General features: G+C 39.7%; 1 protein-coding gene and 1 long non-coding RNA gene across 6 annotated transcripts; one reads left to right on the plus strand and one right to left on the minus strand.

Annotated features, from left to right (window-relative positions):
• Nucleotides 1–99: 99 nt before the first annotated feature.
• On the plus strand, nucleotides 100–13682 carry RWDD3 (RWD domain containing 3). 5 transcript variants are annotated; one of them, XM_077905518.1, is made up of 5 exons: nucleotides 100–206; nucleotides 7777–8264; nucleotides 10613–10728; nucleotides 10827–10963; nucleotides 13543–13682. In XM_077905518.1, the coding sequence occupies exons 1-4, from the start codon at nucleotides 122–124 to the stop codon at nucleotides 10939–10941; spliced, it is 804 nt and encodes a 267-aa protein (XP_077761644.1). In that variant the 5' UTR covers nucleotides 100–121; the 3' UTR covers nucleotides 10942–10963; nucleotides 13543–13682. The 5 variants fall into 5 exon arrangements, with proteins under 5 accessions (XP_077761644.1, XP_077761643.1, XP_077761646.1 ...); XM_077905517.1 differs by lacking the exon at nucleotides 13543–13682 and having other exon boundaries at nucleotides 10827–11319; XM_077905519.1 differs by lacking the exon at nucleotides 13543–13682 and having other exon boundaries at nucleotides 104–206; nucleotides 7783–8264; nucleotides 10827–11319.
• On the minus strand, nucleotides 12466–20770 carry LOC144318510 (uncharacterized). The gene is made up of 3 exons (XR_013384477.1): nucleotides 20049–20770; nucleotides 17914–18044; nucleotides 12466–13211 (listed from the first exon to the last, which is right to left on the minus strand). It is a non-coding gene; the product is annotated as an uncharacterized LOC144318510 (long non-coding RNA).
• Between the last annotated feature and the right edge of the window lie 1994 nt (nucleotides 20771–22764).

Below are 22764 nucleotides of genomic sequence, written 5' to 3' on the forward strand. Positions count from 1 at the left end.
CGAGGCGGTGGGCGGGGCATCGAGGCGGTGGGCGGGGCGCCGGGGGCGGGGCACGGGGGGCGGGGCACGGGGGGCGGGGCACCGGGGCGGCGGCGGCGGCGGCGGCGGCGGCGGGGCGGCCATGGCGGAGCCCGCGCGGGAGGAGCTCTCGGCCCTGGCCGCGATTTTCTGCGGGCCGGACGAGTGGGAAGTGCTGAGCCGCTCAGGTGACTGCCCCGCGCCGCAGGGCCCGGGCGTCCTTCCCCTCGGCGCCGGGACTGGGCGGACTGCAGGTCCACGACGGGAGCCCTCCTCCCACGCTCGCGGGGGGCGCGCGGCGGGGCCGGGCCGCGGGAGGCGGCGGGAGAGCGAGGCGACCGGGCGGGGCGGGGGGGCGGCCTGCTGCTCCCGGAGCCCCGCCCCCCCCCGCGGCCGTGATGCCTGCGGGGCGCACCGTGCGCAGCGGCCTGCCCGCCCCCCCGGTTGGAACCCAGCCGCCCCGAGTTGCGTTTCGCCCTCCGTAGCTCGGCCGGGCGCCCTCTGTAGGTGTCCGGGGCGCGGTTCTCGGTCTCCGAGGGCGGCGCCCCCGCGAGTCACGGGCCCAGCACCCCGCTCCGCTCCGCTCCCGGGACCGTGCGTCTGCGGTCGGCGCGGCGCCCGCGGCGAGCCTCTGCTCCGTGACGTTTCCGGGGGGCTGCGCCTCTGGCGTCCTCTGCTCCGCCGAAAGGCCCTTGAGCTCCCGGGTCCGGATGCCCCGCAAACGCCCGTGCCCCCTAGGGGCTTACCGTCTAGCGGGCTTCTTTTGGCTCTTTTTTCAATGATAGTTAAAAGGTATTCTGGCCCTGCCTGTGACTTCCAGTAAGTAAAAACCAGGACTGCAGGTGATGGAAAAACGTGCGGTGATGCAGATAATTTTCCATTTTCACTTAGTTCTTAAATATGTTATGTAAACTTTTTGCAACGGGATTTAGCCTTTTGTTATTTTATTTATTTATTTATTATTTATTCATGAGAGACAGAGACACAGGCAGAGGGAGAAGCAGGCTCCACGCAGGGAGCCCGACGTGGGACTCGATCTCGGGTCTCCAGGATCGCGCCCTGGGCTGAAGGCCGCGCTAACCACTGGACCACCCGGGGCTGCCCTAGCCTTACGTTATGTTTCAGCAACTATTGAAATTGCCTTTTGACCATCCGTTGGTTGACCTTTAAGAAAGTAGTCTAAAAAATGTTCTGGGTGTTGTGAGAAAACTGTCTAGGACTTAGGTGGGTTTCATGGTATCATTTGGTTGCTTATTCACACAGGAAGCCAGATTTGGACCTTTTCATTGGTTCTTTCTTGCATCACCTGTGGTCATGTGACCACTGTTTTGTTCCAGACACTGCCAGCCAGTTCCAGTAATGGAGCTGTTTCTTTTTCACTGCCTAGCCTGTCAAATTGCCCTTGACAATCCATAGGAAAGAATTTATTTTTAGTGTTTTCTTGTCACCCCTCTTCTGATTGGATAGCATTCATAATTCTTCATCATCTTATTCACTGTCTCCATGTCTTTCTTTACTGATAATTACTTCTGCCTGAAGGCAGGCTATTTGGGAGATCATCAGTTTTTCTAAATTCTTTCATAACGGCTCAATTGGAATGTCTCGGAAAATTGCATGATTTCCCATTACACCTTAAAGAGGACGGAGTGGTAGTGAGCTGGGTCAGGAGTACATCGCTCAGCCTAAGATACTACTGAGGGGTCGGAGAAAAACCTAAACAAGTAACCCTAGAAAGAAAGAGAGCAGTTTCTTAATAGCGAGAACACTGTGGACCCTTTATCTGCTGTTAAATTGAGCGTGACTTTCAAGCCATGCCTCCTAATTAATTTAATTCAGCGTTCTGGCATCAATAAGTAATTGAATTATAAAAGAATTCAGTGTAACAACTTAGGACATTTTGTTGCTGAAAGGTTCATTGGAGAATAGAACAATTCAGTGATTGAAATAGGGTTGTTTGATGTTCACAACTGGGAATTAAGGGTAAGGTAAGGCCTTCTTTAATAGACCACAATAAACATACAGTGGGCTACTGGCTGCCATTCTCTGGGTCACTGTCGGCCTGGGGTGGAGGATAGGAAATTGATACCAGAACATTCTTAACACCATCAGTTCCTTTCTGGCCTCCCCACAAATAATGCATCTCCTTGTTCCTCCTGGAATCAGGAGAATATTGTGGGATATTGTGGGTTGGATTGTATTTCTGGTTTGAGGTTGCCCAGGAAGGGTTAGGCTGCCTGCCCAAAGGTCAGCTATTAAGGCCATAAGATTGAAGAGGCTGACTAATTAGAATCAGAGTTGGGCTAATTTGTGCTGGGAACTAAGCACATGGCCTCTTTACAATGGTTATAGTAAGCTTATAGTAAGAGGCATCCAGTATAACTGTCTCTTATGGGTACAAATTATGCAACCCCCCACACTGCTATCTACTAGGAAAGGCTGTGGGGTAGACCAAATCCAAAATATTTTACCCCCCCTCATACAGTGCAGTCAGGCCAGGTGCCAGGTTTAATGAGGTCACCTTCCATGTACCTGATACTTCATATGTATCTTACTTGATGAGGAGTACTCTTAGCTTTGTTTTATAGAGAAGTTAACAGATGCTCAGGCTGGTTAAGTAACCACCAGGAACAGAATGTATGGACCTTTGTACTGTATCATACTCCTTGATAGAGATGGGGCTGTTGTGTGAGGAAAAGAATTCTTAGCAAGGATAACACTTGTGAAAGAGCATTAATGATCACTCAGAGAAAGGAGATGGGTATCACCCAACTTATATTCAGAGTAATTCTGAAGGGGAGTGTGTGGACATGCTTACATATGCACACCTATCAGATGAAATTGATATTGTTATAAATCCTCACTTCCTTGATGAGGAAGTTGGGGGGGGGGTGTCACAGGTTATATTGCTGTAGTCAGTGCTCATTATCTGTGGAGTTGTATTTCTGGAAATTATCTTGCAGATCAAAAAGTTGTAAAATGGAAGGCATATAAGACTAAATATCATATAGTGTGTTTGCACAGTAGCTTCAGAGTGAGTTTTTGTATTCTGCTAACACTCATGTTCAGATTGGATTGGGCCCTCTTGCAAAATCAATCATGACTGTCACCCACTGACCCCTCTAAATCTGCTCAGCTCTGTTTCCTGCTGATTGTCAGTACTGTGCTCACCTGTGTAAAACCAATTCAGCCTTGAACTTGACTTCTAACGGATCAGATTGTCACTTTTTGCTTTACTTATTTTTAGTTTTCCTTTTGCTTTTTTTCCTCTAACCGCATTTTAAACACATATAAAAATCCAGCCATAACATAGAAACCAGCATGAGTGGATGCATACGCATGGTGAGCTGCCCGGGAGCAAGAGGAAAGAAAGCCCTATGCAAAAAAGTACAAGAGGGGATTGGGGCTTCTTCATGATTTTTTGAGCAAAGGCTTACTCTGATGATATCTAAACATTGCGAAAAACAAAACACAGAAAGCCCTAAAAAACAACAAAAAACCCAAAACCCAAACAAAACCCAAAAACACACAAGTAAAAGGAAAGTCCGTTGTATATGGTTTCTTAATGGATGCTAAATGAATCTTGAAGAATATGTTCTATTAAATTGTTTACATTTTCCAATATCTTCTGTTAATTGGAGAGCATTTATTAAGTTCCTCTTGTGTGACCATGAAGTAGGGGAAATCCTTAAAAATAACATTGCTGTGGAATTGGGGGTTCAGTTCAGTTTTTCTAGTTTGAATTTTTGTTGTGTGGAGTGTGGTTAAGTGTGTAATTTCTTTCATATACTTGCAAGGAAGAATAAGGTTTGAAACCTATTTTAGTTAGTGTTTTATTTATGAGTTTAATGCACTTATTATAAGGCAGAGTGACTTAAAAAAAAAAAAAAACAACTAGGGAATTTATATGTGAATTTCAACCAGAAGCAAGATCTTTTGGTAAGATCTTTAGATTAAAATAATCTTGGAACTTATGAAATTTTAGTTTTCTAGGGCAAACAAGTTTTCTGGGGCTTAGATGTTTATTGACAAAGATGAATTTGTTAAGCTTAATGAGTTTTTTGAGGTCGGCGGGGGTGGGCAAAGATTAGCATTAGATTTAGAGCATGATTACTTTTGTTAATCACTCTTTCTAAGCCAATAATCTTTTTTTTTTTTTTTAAGCCAATAATCTTAAAGCAGATAGAGGCAACTTTGTTTTTTTTTTGTGTGTGTGTGTTTTTTTTAATGAAAAAATCAGATTGACAGTGCATGTGGTTACATGAAAAATTCTGATGTGAGAAAGAGCCAGTTTAGTTGCATGTACAAACTAAGGCAGATATGAAATGGAAGCGTAATATACATACTTCTAGAGTTTTAGGGAGAAAATGAGTTTTTAAAAGAATGTATAGTTTTATTACCACATTAAATATCAGCAGAATGGGGTACATTATTAGGCTTTTCATTTTCCTATAGAAATAGCATTATTTTTTGTAACGTTAGTTTGTAGCCTGTGTGTGTGTGTGTGTGTTGTGAAGGGGAAATGGGCAAAGAATCACTGTCTCGAAGACCAATTAGGAAGAATGTTAATCCTTCCCAATTCTTGAAAGAATCAAAGCAATTTTTCTTCTAAACATATAACTAATAATTTTGCAATTTTATTTTTTTTAATTTTTATTTATTTATGATAGTCGCACAGAGAGAGAGAGAGAGAGGGGGGCAGAGACATAGGCAGAGGGAGAAGCAGGCTCCATGCACCGGGAGCCCAATGTGGGACTCGATCCCGGGTCTCCAGGATCGCGCCCTGGGCCAAAGGCAGGCGCCAAACCACTGCACCACCCAGGGATCCCTAATTTTGCAATTTTCTAAGGCAAAAGTAAGGATCTCCCATTGATTTTTCTTTCTCTCTCTCTCTCTCTCTCTCTTTTTTTTTTTTTTTTTTTTTGAGAGAGAGTGCAAGTGTGAGGGAAGGGAAAGGGAGAATGAGAATCCCAAGCAGGCTCCATACCCAGCATGAAGCCCAATGGGGAACTTGATCTCACCACCCCGAGATGATGACTTGAGCCAAAATACAGAGCTGGACACCCAACCAACTGAGCCACCCATGTGCCCCTCTCCCTTGTTTTCTATTTGTAGACTAGGACCAGAAAATTACTAAGAGAGAAAAATGATAATTGGTAAGAAATTGAAAGCCAGCTCAATAGCCTTTTCATACTTTCTCCCTGGACTGCCTGTTTCTGTCAGCTCGTTATCTGCACTGGGGAGGACCAGGTGGATACTTGAATGGCAGAGACTGGAAAACACTGTGGGTTTCAGGGTTTTGATCAGAAAGGGAGTCTTGCTTGAAGGGAAAAGTTTCCACTGTATTAGTTTCCTGTGGCTGCTATATCCAATTTCCAAAAATGTGGTGGCCTAAAATAACATGTATTTTCTCTCTTGTAGTCCTGAAGGTCAGAAACCTGAAATTGGTTCCACTGGGCTGAAAGCCAGTGGTCAGCAAGGCTGTGTTGCCCCTGGGGGCTCTGGGGGAGAATCTACTTCTTTGCCTTTTCCAGCTTCTAGAGCTGCATTTCTTGCACCCTTTTGCTCATGGTCCTTCTCTGTCTTCAAAGCTTGCAGCATAGCTTCTGACTTCAGAGATTACATTACTTTTTGTAGCACAGTCTCCCTCTGCCTTGCTCTTATAAGGACACTTGTGATTACATTTAGGGCCCATCTCAGAATCATTAACCTAATCACATCTGCAAAAGGCCCTTTTGCTGTGTTCTGGGGATTAGGACATCGTTGGGCCTTTATTTAGCTTACCACAGGTAGCAAGGACTTGTGCACCTGTGAGCCCCATAGTTACAAACTAGCTCTCAGAGCTGTAGAGCCATAAAATTGAAGTTTCTTATAACTTGTAAAATTGTTTCTTGGCTGTTATCTAAAAAGAAAATTGAGATATTCCAGTGGTGAAGAAAATAGTTCATTTGTTTCAGCCATAATACTTCTGATCTGAAAGTACCAGAAAATAAGTTCAAAGTACCATGGGAATCTCATAAGACAGATTTTAAAGAGGTGATGTTTGTTGAATGATGAATGTATAACAATACATTGGAGAAAGTGGGCTCCCTAAAGGATTTTTGGAGAGTTTATTCAGCCTAATGGTCATACGTTGTCTGTAGGTATATTTCTAATGCCCATTTCACAGTGAAATGTACTAATCTAACTTACATATAGGGGCCCTGTTTAATAATAAAATATTTTAAAAAATAAGGAACTGGATAGAAGAAAGAAGGGTTTTGAGAAACATGATGGATTGTAGAGGAGTGCACTAAGTAAGTTAGGTTTGGAAAATTTTTCTTTATACAGTACCCATTTTACTTCTGTAAACACATTTCAGTTGTATCATGTTAATATGGCCTTTAAAGTATGATGGTCACTGTGTTTCTGGATGGTGTCTTAAAATAGTGCTTTGCAGCTGATACTGAAGAGTCTGTTAAAAACACAACAACAAAAACCTTTTCGTAGCAGATGTGTTTGGTCCTGTGTGAATCAATGTCTGTAAGAACAGCTTTTATATAAATGGAATCAGATGGCTAGAAAGCCATTTTAATGTTCTGTTTGGTTCTTTCAAGGGGGACACATTCAGGTTCCAGTTGTTGAGGCTGTTGAGCAGCAATCCAGGTATGAAAATGAGAAAGGTTTGCCTGCCTCTCTTGTGAAGGAGAATGGAACAAGGGCTTGTGGAGAAAGAAGTAGGGGTAGAGAGAGGCAAGTTAGCTTCAAAGAGATTCGTCTGCACCCAGTTCTGTTCTACTCTGCTCTTCTGATCTGTGTGCTTCTGCCCCCTGCAGAATGAATCAGCCTGACGTTTTATCAACTTTTTGAAAAGTGGGGTGAAGTGGTGTGGAACACATCAGAGGGGTGAAGTCGAGCAAATCTGAAAGAGAGCAGTGTTTCATCTCCTATCCTGTGTGTGCTTTCCCCCTCCTCCTCATGGAGCCAGAAAGGGCTGAATTGATGTCAGCCCCATTTTAGTTCATCTTGTTACCTTCATGTTACACTGATACTAATATATTTGAAGTAGAAAAGAGTGGGGCCAGGCAGTTACTGTCTCATGCACAGTCATCAGTTTCTCTGGCCCTGCAATCACACAGCATTCCAGTGTTTGCTTTGACTTGGATTTGCCACAAAATGACCTTCCTTAGATGTACTGTATAACTTTTAATTACTGATTGTATTTTTTGCAACACTCTGAACATTATTGTGAGTTCATTAAGAGTTTCCAGAATTAGAACTAAGTGTGGGTAGAAAAAAATTTTGTGATGAGAACTCGAGGGTCCCTGGGTGGGTTAGTCGGTTGTCTACCTTCAACTCAGGTCATGATCCCAGAGTCCTGGGATTGAACCCCTCGTTGAGCTTCCTGCTCAATAGGGAGTCTGCTTCTCCCTCTGCTCCTCACCCAGCTTGTGCTCTCTCTCTTGTTCTCTCTTTCAAGTAAATAAATAAAATCTTGAGAGAGAGAGAGAGAAAGCCTTCTGGTAAACCTGAATAGAAATGGGGCAAAAGTGCAAATGCTAAAGAAGCCCTGAGTGCTGGTATTTAGAAGCCCATGAATATGGGTAAGATTGAAGGAGATCTGTAAATCACGGCTCTCTTGGTATTATGTGTCTATTTGTAAGATATCTCCAGTTTTGTCATGAATCCTAAATTTTCATTGAAAACAAAAATCTTAACTTCTTGGTGTGCCATTCAAACTGAATTATGTATAGCTAATCATTATTTTTCGATGCTTTCCAGAAACAGATGGGACGGTATTCAGAATTCTCACAAAAGCCGAAGGACTTACGGGTGTGGATGTCCCTTTAGAATTGGTGTTCCATTTGCCGGTCAATTACCCTTCGTGTCTACCTGGTATCTCAGTTCACTCCAAACACTTGACCCGGGCCCAGTCCATGACTGTGAAAGAGAAATTACTTAAGCAAGCAGAGAACCTTTTGTCGGAACCTATGATTCACGAGTTGGTTCTTTGGATTCAGCAGAATCTCAGGCACATCCTCAACCAACTAGAAACTGGAAGTGGCAGTGAAAAGTGTACTTTTGCAACAGGCATGACCGTGGATGATGGACTGTGGATAACTCTTTTGCATTTAGATCACATGAGAGCAAAGACCAAGTATGTCAAAACTGTTGAGAAGTGGGCTTCCGATTTAAAGCTGACAGGAAGACTGATGTTCATGGGTAAAATAATACTGATTTTACTGCAAGGAGACAGAAGCAATATCAAGGTGCCAAAAATTTTAACATTGAATATGAATTTGGCTATTTTCTGTAAAATGGTGTGTCTATAAGTGTGTTTTGTGACCATGGGACAAATTAATCATTAAGATGTTAATGGATCTCTATTTTTTAAAGAATGTCTCTAACTTCTAATTATGACTACAAACCTGCAAAGCTTGAAGAATAAGTGGATATTTAAAAAATTATTCCACATGATGAAAGTGATAGATCATAAGAAAATCTCTGTGGTGCATGAATGTTTGTTTCTGTAATTAGCTTTGAGCCTTAACTTTATAAATGTGCACTAAAAGTTCGTGCATATTTAGATTTTATTCCTCAAGAACAGCAAAGTATATCTTTTTATGAGTAGTATGTAAAAGTTTTAACTTTTTGTCAGTTAAAAACACATTCTGATGCTTTAATTTGGCCTCCATAATACCTGGAAAGAGGAGCTGGTTCCCCCTAACCAGGATTTAGTGTTAGTGGAAGTAGCATCATTAAGGCTGTCAGCTTGTCACCTCCTACCTAACTTTTGCTTTCCACCTGACTTGTCTCAGCAGCTGCTTTCAAAATCATCATCTTCAGATTCTCCAAGTTTGCATTCTCCACTCATCTAACCTGTTTTCTGTGGGACCAGACGAGGAAAGCTGCTTATTATATTTTAAATCTTGAAAGCACTACAAATCACTTAATAGGTTTTATGCTTTCAGATGGGTTGGGTCAAGAATACTTACAATTGAATTTATTCAAAACAGATTTAGCTTGCACAACCTATAATCTGAAAGATTTGTAGAATAACTAGCTTTTTCAGGATGGGCGCTTATCACAATACTTATTTGGCATTTGGTTAACCAGCTTAGTGTTGGGGTTATAGCTCTAGATGCCACAAATAATTAAAGTTTAAATCTTAGTTTGAGGTCTGACCAAAGTACCAGATATGCAAGGTGATTTATAGCATATGTATAAAACTTGACATTTCGGGTAAACTACTGGCTAACAAAATGAATACAAATTAATTTCCTTGTTCATATTTCCCTGAAAGGCTCAGACTTTTCTTTAGGCCAGCTCAGGAATGGTAGGCTAAGTGCAGCTGTTTTGCAGATGTTGTTACTCAGATTGGATCCATCAGTTAATTAACAAGTATTTATTCATATGACTAGAACTTTGCTAATGTAGAGAAATTATACTTTTTATTTTTATTTATTTTATTTTTTTAAAATTTATTTATTCATAAAGACACAGAGAAAGAGAGAGGCAGAGGGAGAAGCAGGCTCCATGCAGGAAGCCCGATGTGGGTCTCGATCCCGGGACTCCAGGATCACGCCCTGGGCTGAAGGCAGATGCTCAACCGCTGAGCCACCCAGGCATCCCGAAATTACACTTTTTAAAGAGTTTTTTTAAAAAAGATTTTATTTATTTATTCATGAGAGACACAGAGAGAGAAGCAGAAGCATAGGCAGAGGGAGAAGCAGGCTCCCTGTGGAAAACCCAATGCAGGACTTTATCCCAGGACCCCCGGATCATGCCCTGAGCCAAAGGCAGATGCTCAACCACTGAGCGACCCAGGCATCCCTAATGTGTTTTCTTTTTTATGAGCTTTCCCTAAAATACTATTTAATGTAAATATCTTGGTTAGATTTTTAAAGATTGTATATCAGGATTGAGAATTGGAGGTACAAATTATAGATACCATCCAATTTGAATGGTAAGTGCTGTGTGCCTATTATCTTTTTTCAGGCACAGAAATAGTAATAATACTGCCAGTAGATGTACTATTTTTTTTAAGATTTTTATTCATTTATTCATGAGAGACACAGAGAGAGAGGCAGAGACACAGGCAGAGGGAGAAGCAGGCTACATGCAAGGAGCCTGATGTGGAACTCGATCCTAGGACTCCAGGATCACGCCATGGGCCGAAGGCAAGAGCCAAACCACTGAGCTACCCAGAGATCCCCTGGCTGTACTATTAATTGTGCCATAGCACTCTGTGCCAGCCTGTCCTCTGAGTGCTTTGCATGTATTAACTCATTTAATCATCACAGCTTCCCATAAGGTGGGTGCCATTCTGAGTACTGTTTTATGGATTAGGTTCCTGAGGCACAGAGGGCTTAGATAACCAGCCTGGAATCAGATTCAGGAGGCCACGCAGTCCAGATTTAAACCTGTGTAGTTTGATGGCCTCCTTCAACTAGCACATTCTTCTGCCTAGAATAGAAAGACACTGTAGCCCTCTTCCTGCTTGATTCAGAGAGTACTCCAGGCAGGAAAATAACCCTGCAGGCCCATGGCTCCTTTAAAACTAGGACTTGGAGATTCAGAGTAAGATATGTATTTAATGTACTGATTTATCATTTAGGAGTACCTGATTCTTCAGAAAACCTCCAAAGTAGATGTGGACTCAAGTGGAAAGAAATGCAAAGAGAAAATGATTAGTGTACTGTTTGAAACAAAAGTACAGACAGAACACAAAAGGTATAATTTAGTACGATTGCAGATGGAAAAGTAACTGAATCGATAATTATACTCTGACAAATCTAGGCATATTCATGAGTTTCTCTTGTATAATGCAGGTTTCTGGCATTTGAAGTCAAAGAGTATTCATCGTTGGATGAGTTACAAAAGGAATTTGAAACTGCAGGACTTAAGAAGCTTTTCTCCGAATTTGTTCTCGGGCTGGTAAAATGAAATGGAAGACAGGAATCTTTTAGTAAGACAGCAGTGGTTTTTTGTTTTGTTTTGTTTTGTGTTTTACGTTGGATTTTGGGAATGGCTAATTGAAATCCTTGTAAGGGAACAATTTTAAAGTTTCTCTGAAGCAAAATAATAGACACCGTTCTAACTTTGGGAACAAAGGCCCATTTTGTTTATGGACTATTAAACAGTAAAAACACCCAAGTATCCTAATTTTTGCCAGTAAAGGCTAGGTTCAATAGAAGGAGCGTTATTTGAAAGATAAATATAAAATGATGATGGTAAATGAGCTCTTGTGATTATATAGAGGATTTGTTTGGAACTGTGCAATTTTCTGGCCAATTTTCTTGTAATTAAATGAATTTTTTTAAAGATTTGTTTTCATGTTTACTTTTTTCATGTTTATATTTTTAGCTTTTGATCACGATTTTCCTCCATTCAGCTTATTATGTCTAATGTTTTAAGTTGAATGTTAAGAAAAATACAACACTGATTTCTTTGTGAAAGTGCATCAACTGTTAGTTTAAATACAAACCAAAAAAGTTCTATAGAACTTGATTTTTGGTCACTTTCTTTGGGGTCAGCTATAGGACTAGAGAGCTAATTTAAATAATAATACTTATAATAATAAATATTTATTATTATAAATATAATTTTTAAATTATTATTGTGGGAGGGACACAGAGGGAGAGGGAGAGAAAGAATCCTAAAGCAGGCTTCATGCCTAGCGTTTTTTTTTTTTTTTTTTTATAATGAATAAATTTATTGTCTTACAAAAATCATTGTCTAGAAATATGGGAATACAAGAAAAAAGATATTTGCAGTCAGGTGTCTGGTGGTCAACAGCCAGTACAATTCATAAAGGGGGAAAACCAAAGATTCCAAACCCACGTGACAAATTCTTCCTAACAAGTGTTAAAGCTTTTAACCCAAAAGGTTTGTGTTTTCAAGCACATTGCAAAGGATCAAGGATTTATAATTAACACTGATTCATTGTCACTGAATGTTTATAGTACCACTTCGACTAGAGAGGTACATGATACGAAGCACAGTTGAATTTGTTACAGAGGGGCTTGATGTTACTACTAATATCATGATCTGAGCCGAAATCGAGTCAGATGCTTAACCAACTGAGCCACCAAGTTCCCCTTAAAATAATTTTTGGAAAAACTTACCTTCTGATTTTACAAGGGAAGAAATGTTTTACATAAAATGAACTTGACTTGTTGGATGGAGGAAATGATATAGAGATTACTATTTTTTCTTTCTTTTTTTTATTTGAGAGAGAGAGAGTGAGCACAAATGGGGAGGAGGGGCAGAGGGAGAGGAAGAAGCATTCTCCCCGCTGAGCAGGGAACCTGATGTGGGGCTCCATCCCAGGACCCTGGGATCATGATCTGAGCCAAAGGCAGATGCATAACCGACTGAGCCACCCAGAGACCCTTAGATACTATTTTTTATTTCTTAGGAAATATGTTGAAGTATGATATCTTAAAATATATTTATTACAACCTAAGGAAGAAAGAAGCCATAAAATAAAAGCTTGTATTACAATCTGTAACAAAAATGTAAGGAGACATTTATGTTTGAGAAAGGGTATTTGTGTTCATAAAATCAATTGTGCTTCCAAAATAAAGGGCCAAGTGATGGAGGAAAGGCTATGCAAATCGCTTTCACTGCATCTATGAAGTACAATGAGGTCATTATAAAATCATAACTGATGGGAGACATAAGTGAGGAAATGTTGCAGCATGCTGGTAGTGTTTCTTGACTGTGCTGCTCTGGGGCCACAGTGGCTCAATCTGATTGTCTCACTTTCAGGCACCCTTATAATTTAATTATATCTACCTATTGATCATTTTATGGGGTTCTACTGAGGGAGATTTTTGGTTCATTTTACCTCATTCCAGAGTGTTAATGATTTTTTTCTTGGAGAACTGATAAATGAAGTTGGGTTGTTCTATGGGAATAGCATATGGCAAGGAGAATCTAGGCTACTAGTATGCTAAACTGAAAATAGGCTTGAAAATTTGGGGCTGGTCATTATTACCATTTCATTTAATTTACTAAACAGGGAGATTAAAAATTATTGCCATCAAGGCTGTAACAGTAGAAAAGAAGGAGGAGGCTGATCTGAATTTTATCACAACAGAACTGCTAGTCCTTTATTTATTTTATCTTGAATCTTCTCTGCTCAGATGTTTTCCACAGCATACTTTGTGGTTCTCCTCCAAACTTTCATCTTCAGATTTGATCCTGTACCCCTAGAGAAAAACTTGAATCAGGCAAAATTGAATGTTGGTAGTGACTTTCTCCAAATTAATTAAATTTCTGTTTGCTAAAATTATGTTTAAAAAGTATTGTTATGATTACTTTCTTGGATGAATACATCTGAGTCTTTCACAAATATACATATCAATGCAAAACTAAACTTGACAGAGACTTACATAAATTTAATTTGACCATCTCTGAATAAAAGATAATTTAAAATTATCAAAAAGTCTGTAAGAGTCTCTTTGGTATTTTATTAACTTTAGAGGGAGAGAATTGTTTTCATTGATATTTTTGCTTCAAACTCTCATGGTTTCTTTTCAGCTTGAGGAACTTATGAAAAGATAACTAGAACTTCTGGAAGATAGAAGAGGTGAGGCCAAAGGCTGGGACTCCTGAAGGATTATCATAAGAGTAAGACCGAAGTGTAAATAAACTAATTGTCCTAATACTACAGCTAAATGTTGATGATTCTGTTAGGTCCAGGAAGTCTTAAACTTTGATTTTGGATTAAGGTAATCCATAATTCTAATGCCCCCATATCCTCCACATCTTTGGAGGAAGGTAACATTATTCTAGGTGTCAAATTTTATCTGTGAGTAATTTTAAAATTCAATATCAAGCGAATAATCAGATATAATTGGACTCATGAAGAGAAGATACTATCAGTAAGAAACAACAGAAACAATAGACAATAGAAACAGACCCATGAGGACTCTACATGCTGAAATTATTAGACCTAGATCATGAAACAGTTATGCTTAGTATGTTTCAGTAGATAAAAGCCAAACTTGGAGCTGTTATTAGAAACTGTAAGAGGTGACATGGTATACTTATATTTGCAAAACAACAAAACAAAAAACAGAGATTCTGAAACTGAAAAATATAAAAATTAAAGGGATGGTTAATTACTTAAAGTCCATTTAGGAAATCAGAAACCAGCAAAGGTATTTCAGTGAATTTAATGCAGGAATTGGTTAGAAGGCTGGAAAAGCAAAAGGGAAAACGAATGACACTGTATGACAGGAAAACAAAAAAAAAAGAGGGATGGGTGATTTCCTTAGAGTTCAGAAATTGCCAAAAGTATGTACCTGTTGCTGCACTTTAAAAACTGTTGTAATTGGTCCCTGATCTGCTAAAATGATACTCCCTGGACCAGAGCTAAAACTGTATATAGGTACTATCCCTGGGCTGTTGAAGTTGCCACTTGCTACCACTGTAGCAAATACCAGCAACTATCACATCACAGTGCTGGAATCTGTGCTGTCTTCAGATTTCTCAGCAGTTACTCCTATTGACCAAACCCAACAGGAATTCAGCTGGCAAAGAAGTGTGGGAAATGTAGTTTGAATATTCCAACCCAGAAGAACCACAGAATATAGAAGGATGGGTGTGTGTGTGTGTGAAGTGAGAGGGGAAACACTTGAGTGCCTGTAGCAAGTAACCAGCACAATTTTCCCTTTTAGCTATTAAACATTCTCATATACTCCCTACTCATATTTAACTTTCTGTACAACTATAATTTTATGCTTTCATCTATGCAGATTTAACTATCTTTTTGTGTGCAAAGAGATTTTCACCTTTTTCCCCCAAAGGGGAAAAATAAAGTCCCATCAGTTATTATTATACACACTGCTAGTTCAGTCACAAATCCCACCTGAATAGTCTGTAACCTGAAATGAAACCATAAAAGTGTGCCAACACCAACATCTCCTATATGACTTGAGGGAAGGAAAGGGATGGACTTAAGGGAAGAGGGAAGAAGAAATAGTTAATATATACAAAGATATACAGAACATGCAATGAATAAAATTTTCATGTGTACTTTGGTACTTATTTCTATGCCTGACCATAAAGCTGCAGCTGATATTTATAACTTCTTCTTCTACTCCATTTTTCTTTGCTCATGGTCAGTACTTTCACTGGTTAAGGCTCTCTACCTACTAGGGTAGCCAAAGCTTCATTCTGGAAAGATCTAAGTCCTCAATAGTTGAGTTGCTTATTAATTTTGACTATTGGTCAAGAAATATTAAGAGGCAACCCAGAGAATTCCTGGACTCCTAACATAGTTCTTGTTGACCTCATTGTGTATCAGTAAGCCAATTTTGCTGTAATTATCTGGATCAATCACCACAGCCATTATGGGAACCTCTTTCTTTGCTTTTGGTTTAGTGTCATGAGGAGCCTAATATATGCAAGTGTCAGTCAACTTCTAATTCATTTGAATCATTTTGTGTGCCCTGGTAGAAATATTCTTTTCATGGGAACTAAGACTGCCAAACCAGTATAGCCCAAGTTTACATAAATGAGAATAAAAAAAAATCCGTGAGTGGATTGTTAAATATAATATGGACAGAAATCCATCCTCTTGTTTCCTTGATTTCTAGACCCTTGTATTCTGGTAGTGGGAGAAACACATCTTGTATTGATCACTGATTCAAAGTACTTCTTTATCTTGTATGATAGCACTTCAGCCTTTCAAAATCTTGTCTCCCAGCTGGCCAAATAACTGAGTCTTTTGTAGATGATTATTCTATCAAGCAAGCCACTTCTGGGTGATTTGGTACATGGAAAGACCTATGAATTTCATAGTCACAAGCCCATTGCTACATTTCTTTTGTAGTGAAATGAATTTCTCATTGTGCTCTCACAATGTCTATAATACTGTGATCGGTAGTATTACAGGAAGGGACTTCTGATTCATATCCAAGATAAGTATTTTTTTTTTTAAACTCTATTGAGCATTTTATTTAGAGGGAGGTGGTTTTTTGTTTAATTTTATTTATTTATTTATGATAGTCAGAGAGAGAGAGAGAGAGAGAGAGAGAGAGGCAGAGACACAGGCAGAGGGATAAGCAGGCTCCATGCACCAGGAGCCCGATGTGGGATTTGATCCTGGGTCTCCAGGATCGCGCCCCAGGCCAAAGGCAGGCGCCAAACCACTGCGCCACCCAGGGATCCCCAAGATAAGTATTTTTATGAAGACAAATTGCTGGCCCTTCCAGTAGAGAAGAGGTCCAACGTGATTAGCCACTAGGCAGCTAGTATCTCCTAGGAAATGAGGCCCTACTGGTGATTCAGCATTGATCTCTGTTCGTAGCAGGTTAGGCACTCAACAGTGATAACAGCAAGGTCAATATTGGTAAGAGAAATTTTGTGTTGCTGAGCCCATGTATAGCTTCTATCCCTGCTGCCATATTTGCTTTGTAGAAGAACCCACTGAGCAACCACTGGGATGCTTAGGGAAAGAGGGTAACTGATGTCTATAGGATGAGTCAGCCTGTCCATTTGATCAATGAAGGCTTTCTCCACAGTGGTTGCCCTTTGATAAACATCACATGGGACACAAATATCCTCATATTTTGTGCTTGTCCTGAGGGGTCCATTCACATGTCTCTGCTTCAGATCTTGTCATTAGTCTTCTGATCTCATTCTTTCAAAGTGACTGAGTCCCTGGCCAATTCATTAGCCACTGCCCATGAAACACTGTAGATCTACACCATGGACATTTCCTTACCTAGACAAAGCAGACAACCAGAAGTACTGCTCAAAGTTCTGCCCCCTGAAAAGATTTTTTTTCACTTTCACCTTTCAGAGACACTCTAGACTGGAATGGTAATTGCTGAAGCATGTTGTGATGAACCAACTATATACCAGGCCTGAGTTCTTTCTTTCTCTGTTAACAAGTTATAGGTACTCCCCATGACAGGAAGAAGAAGCTGTGCAGTAGTTGCTAGAGGCATCTGAGCCACTGGATCATGTAGCTTGCCTGTGCCTTCAGGATCTGCTTCAGCTTGATCTTGTACAGGTCACTTCATTGTACATACTAAATTTAGGATTTCGTGGATGAAATAATACCCAGTTCATGCTATAGTCAATGAGCACAGTTAAGTGTTCAGTCTCATCTAAGATCCAGGAGTAAGGTAGGAGTTCTTTTTCAAGGGAAAGGTAATTATACATAAAAGAGAGCATGGCTTTGATTTAAAACCCTAAGTTACACTGTGCTTGTGAGGGGCTGTATATGGCATCACCACAGGCCATAATTATGTTGAGCTTCATTGGGTCTTCTGGGTTGCAAAGTCCATGTAAGTAAAGCAGCTTGTACTGTAGTTTGGATCTATAACCTTTTCTTGCTCTGGGACCCACTCAAAACAGGCAATTCCAAGGGTTATTCATCCAATGGGGCAGAAAATCACATTCCAATGCAAAATATATTGCCTCCAGAATCCAAAGATGCCTAAGAAGCATTATACTTTAATGGTAGAAGTACAGGGGGAGGCAACTTGGGATATCCTGGGATATACCTGGAAACACTGGAGCCCTAAAAACCTCATCATGCTGTTGGGCTTCTGAATTTTTATGGGTTTTTATCTCCTTCTTTTTGATAAGGTACTTAGAGCACTGACTACTTTATTTTCACCAGGTCTCATTAGCATGCTCAGAGGGATGTTAAAATGAATGAAGTCCTTGAATACCAACTTATGGTATCAGTAAAATATAGTCATGAAGTGAAAGTGTCAGGCTGTACTTGGTATAGGCAAAACCAAACTGCTTCTAGTAGGCTTTACAAACTGATATCGAGAAAAAGCATTTACCAGAACCAGAGCTGGATACCAAGTACCCAGGGCTATGTTGAGTTGCTGCAGGATAAGACCACATCTGGAATAACAATTATAATTGGAGTCAATTACCTACCTGAATTTGATATTCTACAGCCATTCTCTGAGACCCATCTGCCTCTGCCAAGCCCAATCGGTGAGTTAAATGGGATGTTATAGGAATCGCACTTGGAAAGGACAGAACATGGTCCTGGAACAATTGAGTACCTATATGGAGAAAAAGAAAATTAAATTTTGCTCCTACTTAACATCATAACCAAGGTTAATTCCAGATGGATTAGAGACCAAAATGTGAACAGCGAAAATATTTTAGAAGAAAACACGGAAGCATATTTTCTTGATGTTCAGATCATGGTGTTAAACAGGACACAGAAACAACATCTTGATGGGAAAGATTGGTAAATTGGACTCATTAAAATAAAACACTACTGTTCATCATTAAAGCTATCATTAAAGATAACAGAAAGGCAAGCCACAGAATGGGCAAAGGCCTTTAACATTTAATTGATACAGGTCTCATTTTCATAATATTGATAAGAAATACAACCCGATAGAATGGGCAAAAGAATCTTGAATAGGTACTTCATAACCAAAATTATCCAAATGGATCAAAAAGTATGCAAAAGTGCTCAATGTCATTAGTAATCAGGGGAAATGCAAATTAAAACCATAATGATACCACTTGGCACCTACTAGAAGAGCTAAAACTTAAAAGATGGATAATAACAAGAGTGGACAAAGAAGTGAAGCAATGTGAACACTGACACACCTTTGGCAGGAGTATAAATTGACCTGACTACTTTGAACAAACAGCTTGATATAATCTAGATAAACTGACAATTCCATATCCCAGCATTTCTGCTCATAGATATATACTTCACAGAAACATGCTCATAAATGTGTGAGGTTACCCATACAAGAATGTCCATAATAATATCATTTTTAATAGCCCAAATGAAGCAATTCAAACATCCATTAACACAGAATGGATAAGTAAGTTGTGGTATACTCATGCAATGGAACACAATAGAGCAAACTAAGTGAATGAAGTATAACCATGTAGAACAACATGGATTCATTTTTAAAAAGCAATGTTGCACAAATGAAGTAAACAAAAGAATATGTGCCATATGACTTTAAAAGTTCAAAAGCAGGCTAATGACAGTTATAGATGCATACTGAAAGACAAACAAAGCAGTGGTTATAATAGAAGTCAGCATGACAGTCACCTATAGGGGGAAACCATGGGATTGTGGTTGGCGTTGCACCTAAAGGTTTTTTTTTTTGTTGTTATTTTTGCAGGGGGAGATGGCTGTGTTTTACTTCCTGACCAGGTGCTCATTTCTCAGACATTTCATTATAGTAATTCATTAGGCTCTACACTTACTTTATTGTATATTTCTATATTTTTTCTTCTGTAAAAGTAGGCTTACTTTTAAAAAAAATGCCAGAGTTCTTACAATATTTTTAGTAAATAAGAAAAATATTGAAAGTACTTCTTAGATCTTTGTAATTAGTAGCAATTTCTCCAATCTTAAAGCTTGGCTCAGCCACATACAAAATTTGGAAGGTAGGTACAGAAGGATAGGCTATTTTAAGTAGAGTCGTTAGGGAAATCTCTAAGGGGATGGCATTTGAAGCAATATTGAATGAAAGCGACCAAACCTGGGAAAAGTAGGCAGAGAATTCCAGGCAGCAAGAATTCTAAGTGAAGAACCCCTGAGGCCTGAAGGCACACAGACTGTTTGAAATGGATTCAACTGAGTGGAGATTGATTCTGAGACAGAAGCGGTACATCTCCCTGTCTTAGCATGCCCAATGATCTCTGTCTTCAGTTATGCTAACTTTATGAGACTTATTAGGCTTGTTAGCATTATTTTTGACCCCTTAATAAGGTATTTTCCACTTATTTTTATACAAAAGGGAAAATACAACATGCAAATACTTGTACAAAGAGAGCTACATAACTTGAAGATATTAACGATTTTGAAATTGGGGTACGATAGCTTAATTTGTCTGTCATTTGGTGCACCACTATCTGAAATTGATAAATGATAAATGAAAAAATTGCTACTAATCAAGTTTCACTACTATACTGCATAGGGCAGAAAAATGAATTTGAAATAAACAGATTAAAACTAGGTGCAATCCCCTCATATCATGAAAAGCAGACAAAAACATCTAAAGATTGCAAAACTGCCAGTGACTTACAAAAATGATCCAGGAACAAGAAAAGTTGGGGAGTGAACTCTTCATTTTTGATCACTTTGTCGTTTCAGCTAATCTAATGCCTAAGTCAGTTTGCTTTCCACCGTTTGGTTTTGGACTAGGTTGCTTTTTTCCAAACAACCTGCATCATAGTTTTAATTTCTTCAGATCACCTGGAGTGATGTTTCTTTATTCCTTCCGTTCCTCTTGGATTAGTCAGGGTTCTCCAGAGAAACAGAGCCAACTCCTTATTTTAAGGAGTTGGAGGCTGGCAAACTCAAAATTTGTGGAATGGGACAGCAGGCTGGAGTCTCAGTAAGGGCGGATGTTGTCATTTACGTCGAAGGCTGTCAGTGTGAAGCCGTGGCGCAGAGCCAGTGATGCAGCTGCAGTCCGCAGGCAGGCCGCTGGCCGAGCCCTCTCTTGCTTGGGGGAGGTCCTTCTTTTGTTCTATTCACATTTTCAACTGATTGGATGAGGTCCACCCACATTATAAGGAGCAATCTGCTTTCCCAAAGTCCACTGATTTAAATGCAAACCTCACCCTGAAACACCCTCACAGGACCATCCAGAATGATGTTTGGCCAAATACGCGAACAACATGGCTCAGCCAAGTTGACACATACAATTAGCCATCACACTTCTCAAGAAGCCATCCGTAGCTTTGCTTTCAGAGGCAAGGAATGTGGCTTTCAGTTGGTAGCCGCTTACCCCACTCTGGTGTCTTCTTACCATATACCAAAGCTACAAAACATTAAAGACTGAAAGGAATCTGTAATAACATTGGTAAGAAAGATACCATTTACAAAACAAGTTAACAACTTGACAAACTGTACTTTTCTTTGGCCTGAATGGCTCCTCTTGAGTCAGAACTGACCCCAGTAATAAATTCCACAAAAAGCTACATTTCTACCAGCCTAGGAGTATAAAAAATGTAGACTCAAAGATGTGTATTGATTTTTTTAAAAATGTGAACTCACCTGTTTTGGGACAGCTTTCTAGAGCTCTAAACTTGTGTTTGCTCAGTTCATTGCTATAAAGTGTTATTAGAAGGGAATTCTAGAGTGGTACTCCTTTCTATGTGAACTCCAACCTAGTTTTTTTTTTTTTTTCCTGATGTGTCTGACAATCCTGTTTTTCCATCACTGAGGAACTGTTAGCCTCTGCTAATCTTCAGCAATAGACCGTACATGCAAGCAGGAAAGCTATGCTGTAAAGTGGTAGTGATTTCCAGATTTCCATGCATGGAGTTTTTCACTTCTTTATTACTTGGGAATTTTATCCATTTGTGTATCTTCTCTCTGTAGCCGTGGTTCAAGTTTACACCTCAGGTCCTGGCTTTGCTCCTGAACTCTACACACCTGTTTCTAACTGCCTGATATTACAACCTAAATGTCCTGCCAACATCTTAAATCCACTAGGATTAAAACAAATGATCCCTTTTTGTTCTTGTTGATATTGTTACCAAAACTGTCACTTGACTCCCAGGATTAATCTTGGATTTTCCATTGACTTTTTCCTCACTTCTTTGTATCCAAATAGCTGCCAAGTCTAGTTCCTACTGAATCTTATATTCTCATATCTTTTCCATTTTCATGGACACACTGTATGCCAGGTTCTTATTTTTTCTGGTGAGGACTATTGGAAGTCTCCAACCTAATATTCTCATCTCTGTTCTCCCCTTGACCCATCCTATGTATTAATAATCCTTCATATAAAACTTAGGGTCAGATGTGTTTCAGATTGCAGATTTTTCATTTCAGTTGTTGGAGTTTTAGAAAGGTAGGTAATGTGGAGAAGATACTTTATATTACAGAGTCCCCTAATGGATACTGGGGCAATGTCCTGTAGTCAGATCTTGTTTTTCTTCAGTGAAATATATGGATATTCACCTTAAGTAGGTAAATAAAAAATATAAGTGATCTTGTATTGTTCAAGTTAAACTTTAACACCAAATGAGTTCAAATAAGATTGGCTTTTGCCTCCAAATAAAGTATCAAAAAGGAACCAAAACAATGTCCTACACTTTTTATTTTTAGAACTTTTGCTTTTGGAATTATGGAAAAGGCCTGGTAGATCTGGAACTAGATAAATCTTCCTCAAATAACACTATCATTCCTGTTTCTCACTGGGTTAGTTGTAAACTCTTCACTCTGCTATTTCAAATGCCTTCTCAGTTTGACCACAAAGCATTGTTGCCTGGTTTTATCTTTTACATATCCTTTTGACCTACCTAAACTGGTTAAATACTTCTTTTTTTTCCCCTTCTGCATATACTCAGGTTCATCCTTCTTCCTGAAATGTTCTTTCTTGTTTTCCATTCTTCTGCCAACTATCTATTGATCTGTTTTTCTGTTTTCAGAATGTTTCTTTCTATAAATGGTTTGATCCCCATTCTGGGATCAGTAATTGTTCTTTGGTCTAAATTCTTTTAGCCAGCTTCAATTTTTCCATATGTGAAATGAGAATAATCCTACTTCTTTTTTTTTTAAAAGATTTTATTTATTTATTCATAGACACACAGAGAGAGGCAGAGACACAGGCAGAGGGAGAAACAGGCTCCATGCAGGGAGCCCGATGTGGGACTCGATCCCAGGTCTTCCAGGATCACACCCCAGGCTGCAGGTGGTGCCAAACCGCTGAGCCACCGGGGCTGCCCAATAATCCTACTTCTGTACCCCTTAGACTTGTCAGTGGATTAAATAATGTTACAAACGCA

The sequence above is a fragment of the Canis aureus genome, chromosome 8 (assembly GCF_053574225.1).
Source record: "Canis aureus isolate CA01 chromosome 8, VMU_Caureus_v.1.0, whole genome shotgun sequence".
NCBI classification, from domain to species: domain Eukaryota; kingdom Metazoa; phylum Chordata; class Mammalia; order Carnivora; family Canidae; genus Canis; species Canis aureus.

Coding starts and splice junctions, on each gene's coding strand:
- RWDD3 (XM_077905518.1), top strand. CDS start 122: ATGGCGGAGCCCGCGCGGGAGGAGCTCTCGGCCCTGGCCGCGATTTTC. Junction 207..7,776: donor GGAAGTGCTGAGCCGCTCAG/GTGACTGCCCCG, acceptor GATGCTTTCCAG/AAACAGATGGGACGGTATTC. Junction 8,265..10,612: donor GAGACAGAAGCAATATCAAG/GTGCCAAAAATT, acceptor TTTATCATTTAG/GAGTACCTGATTCTTCAGAA.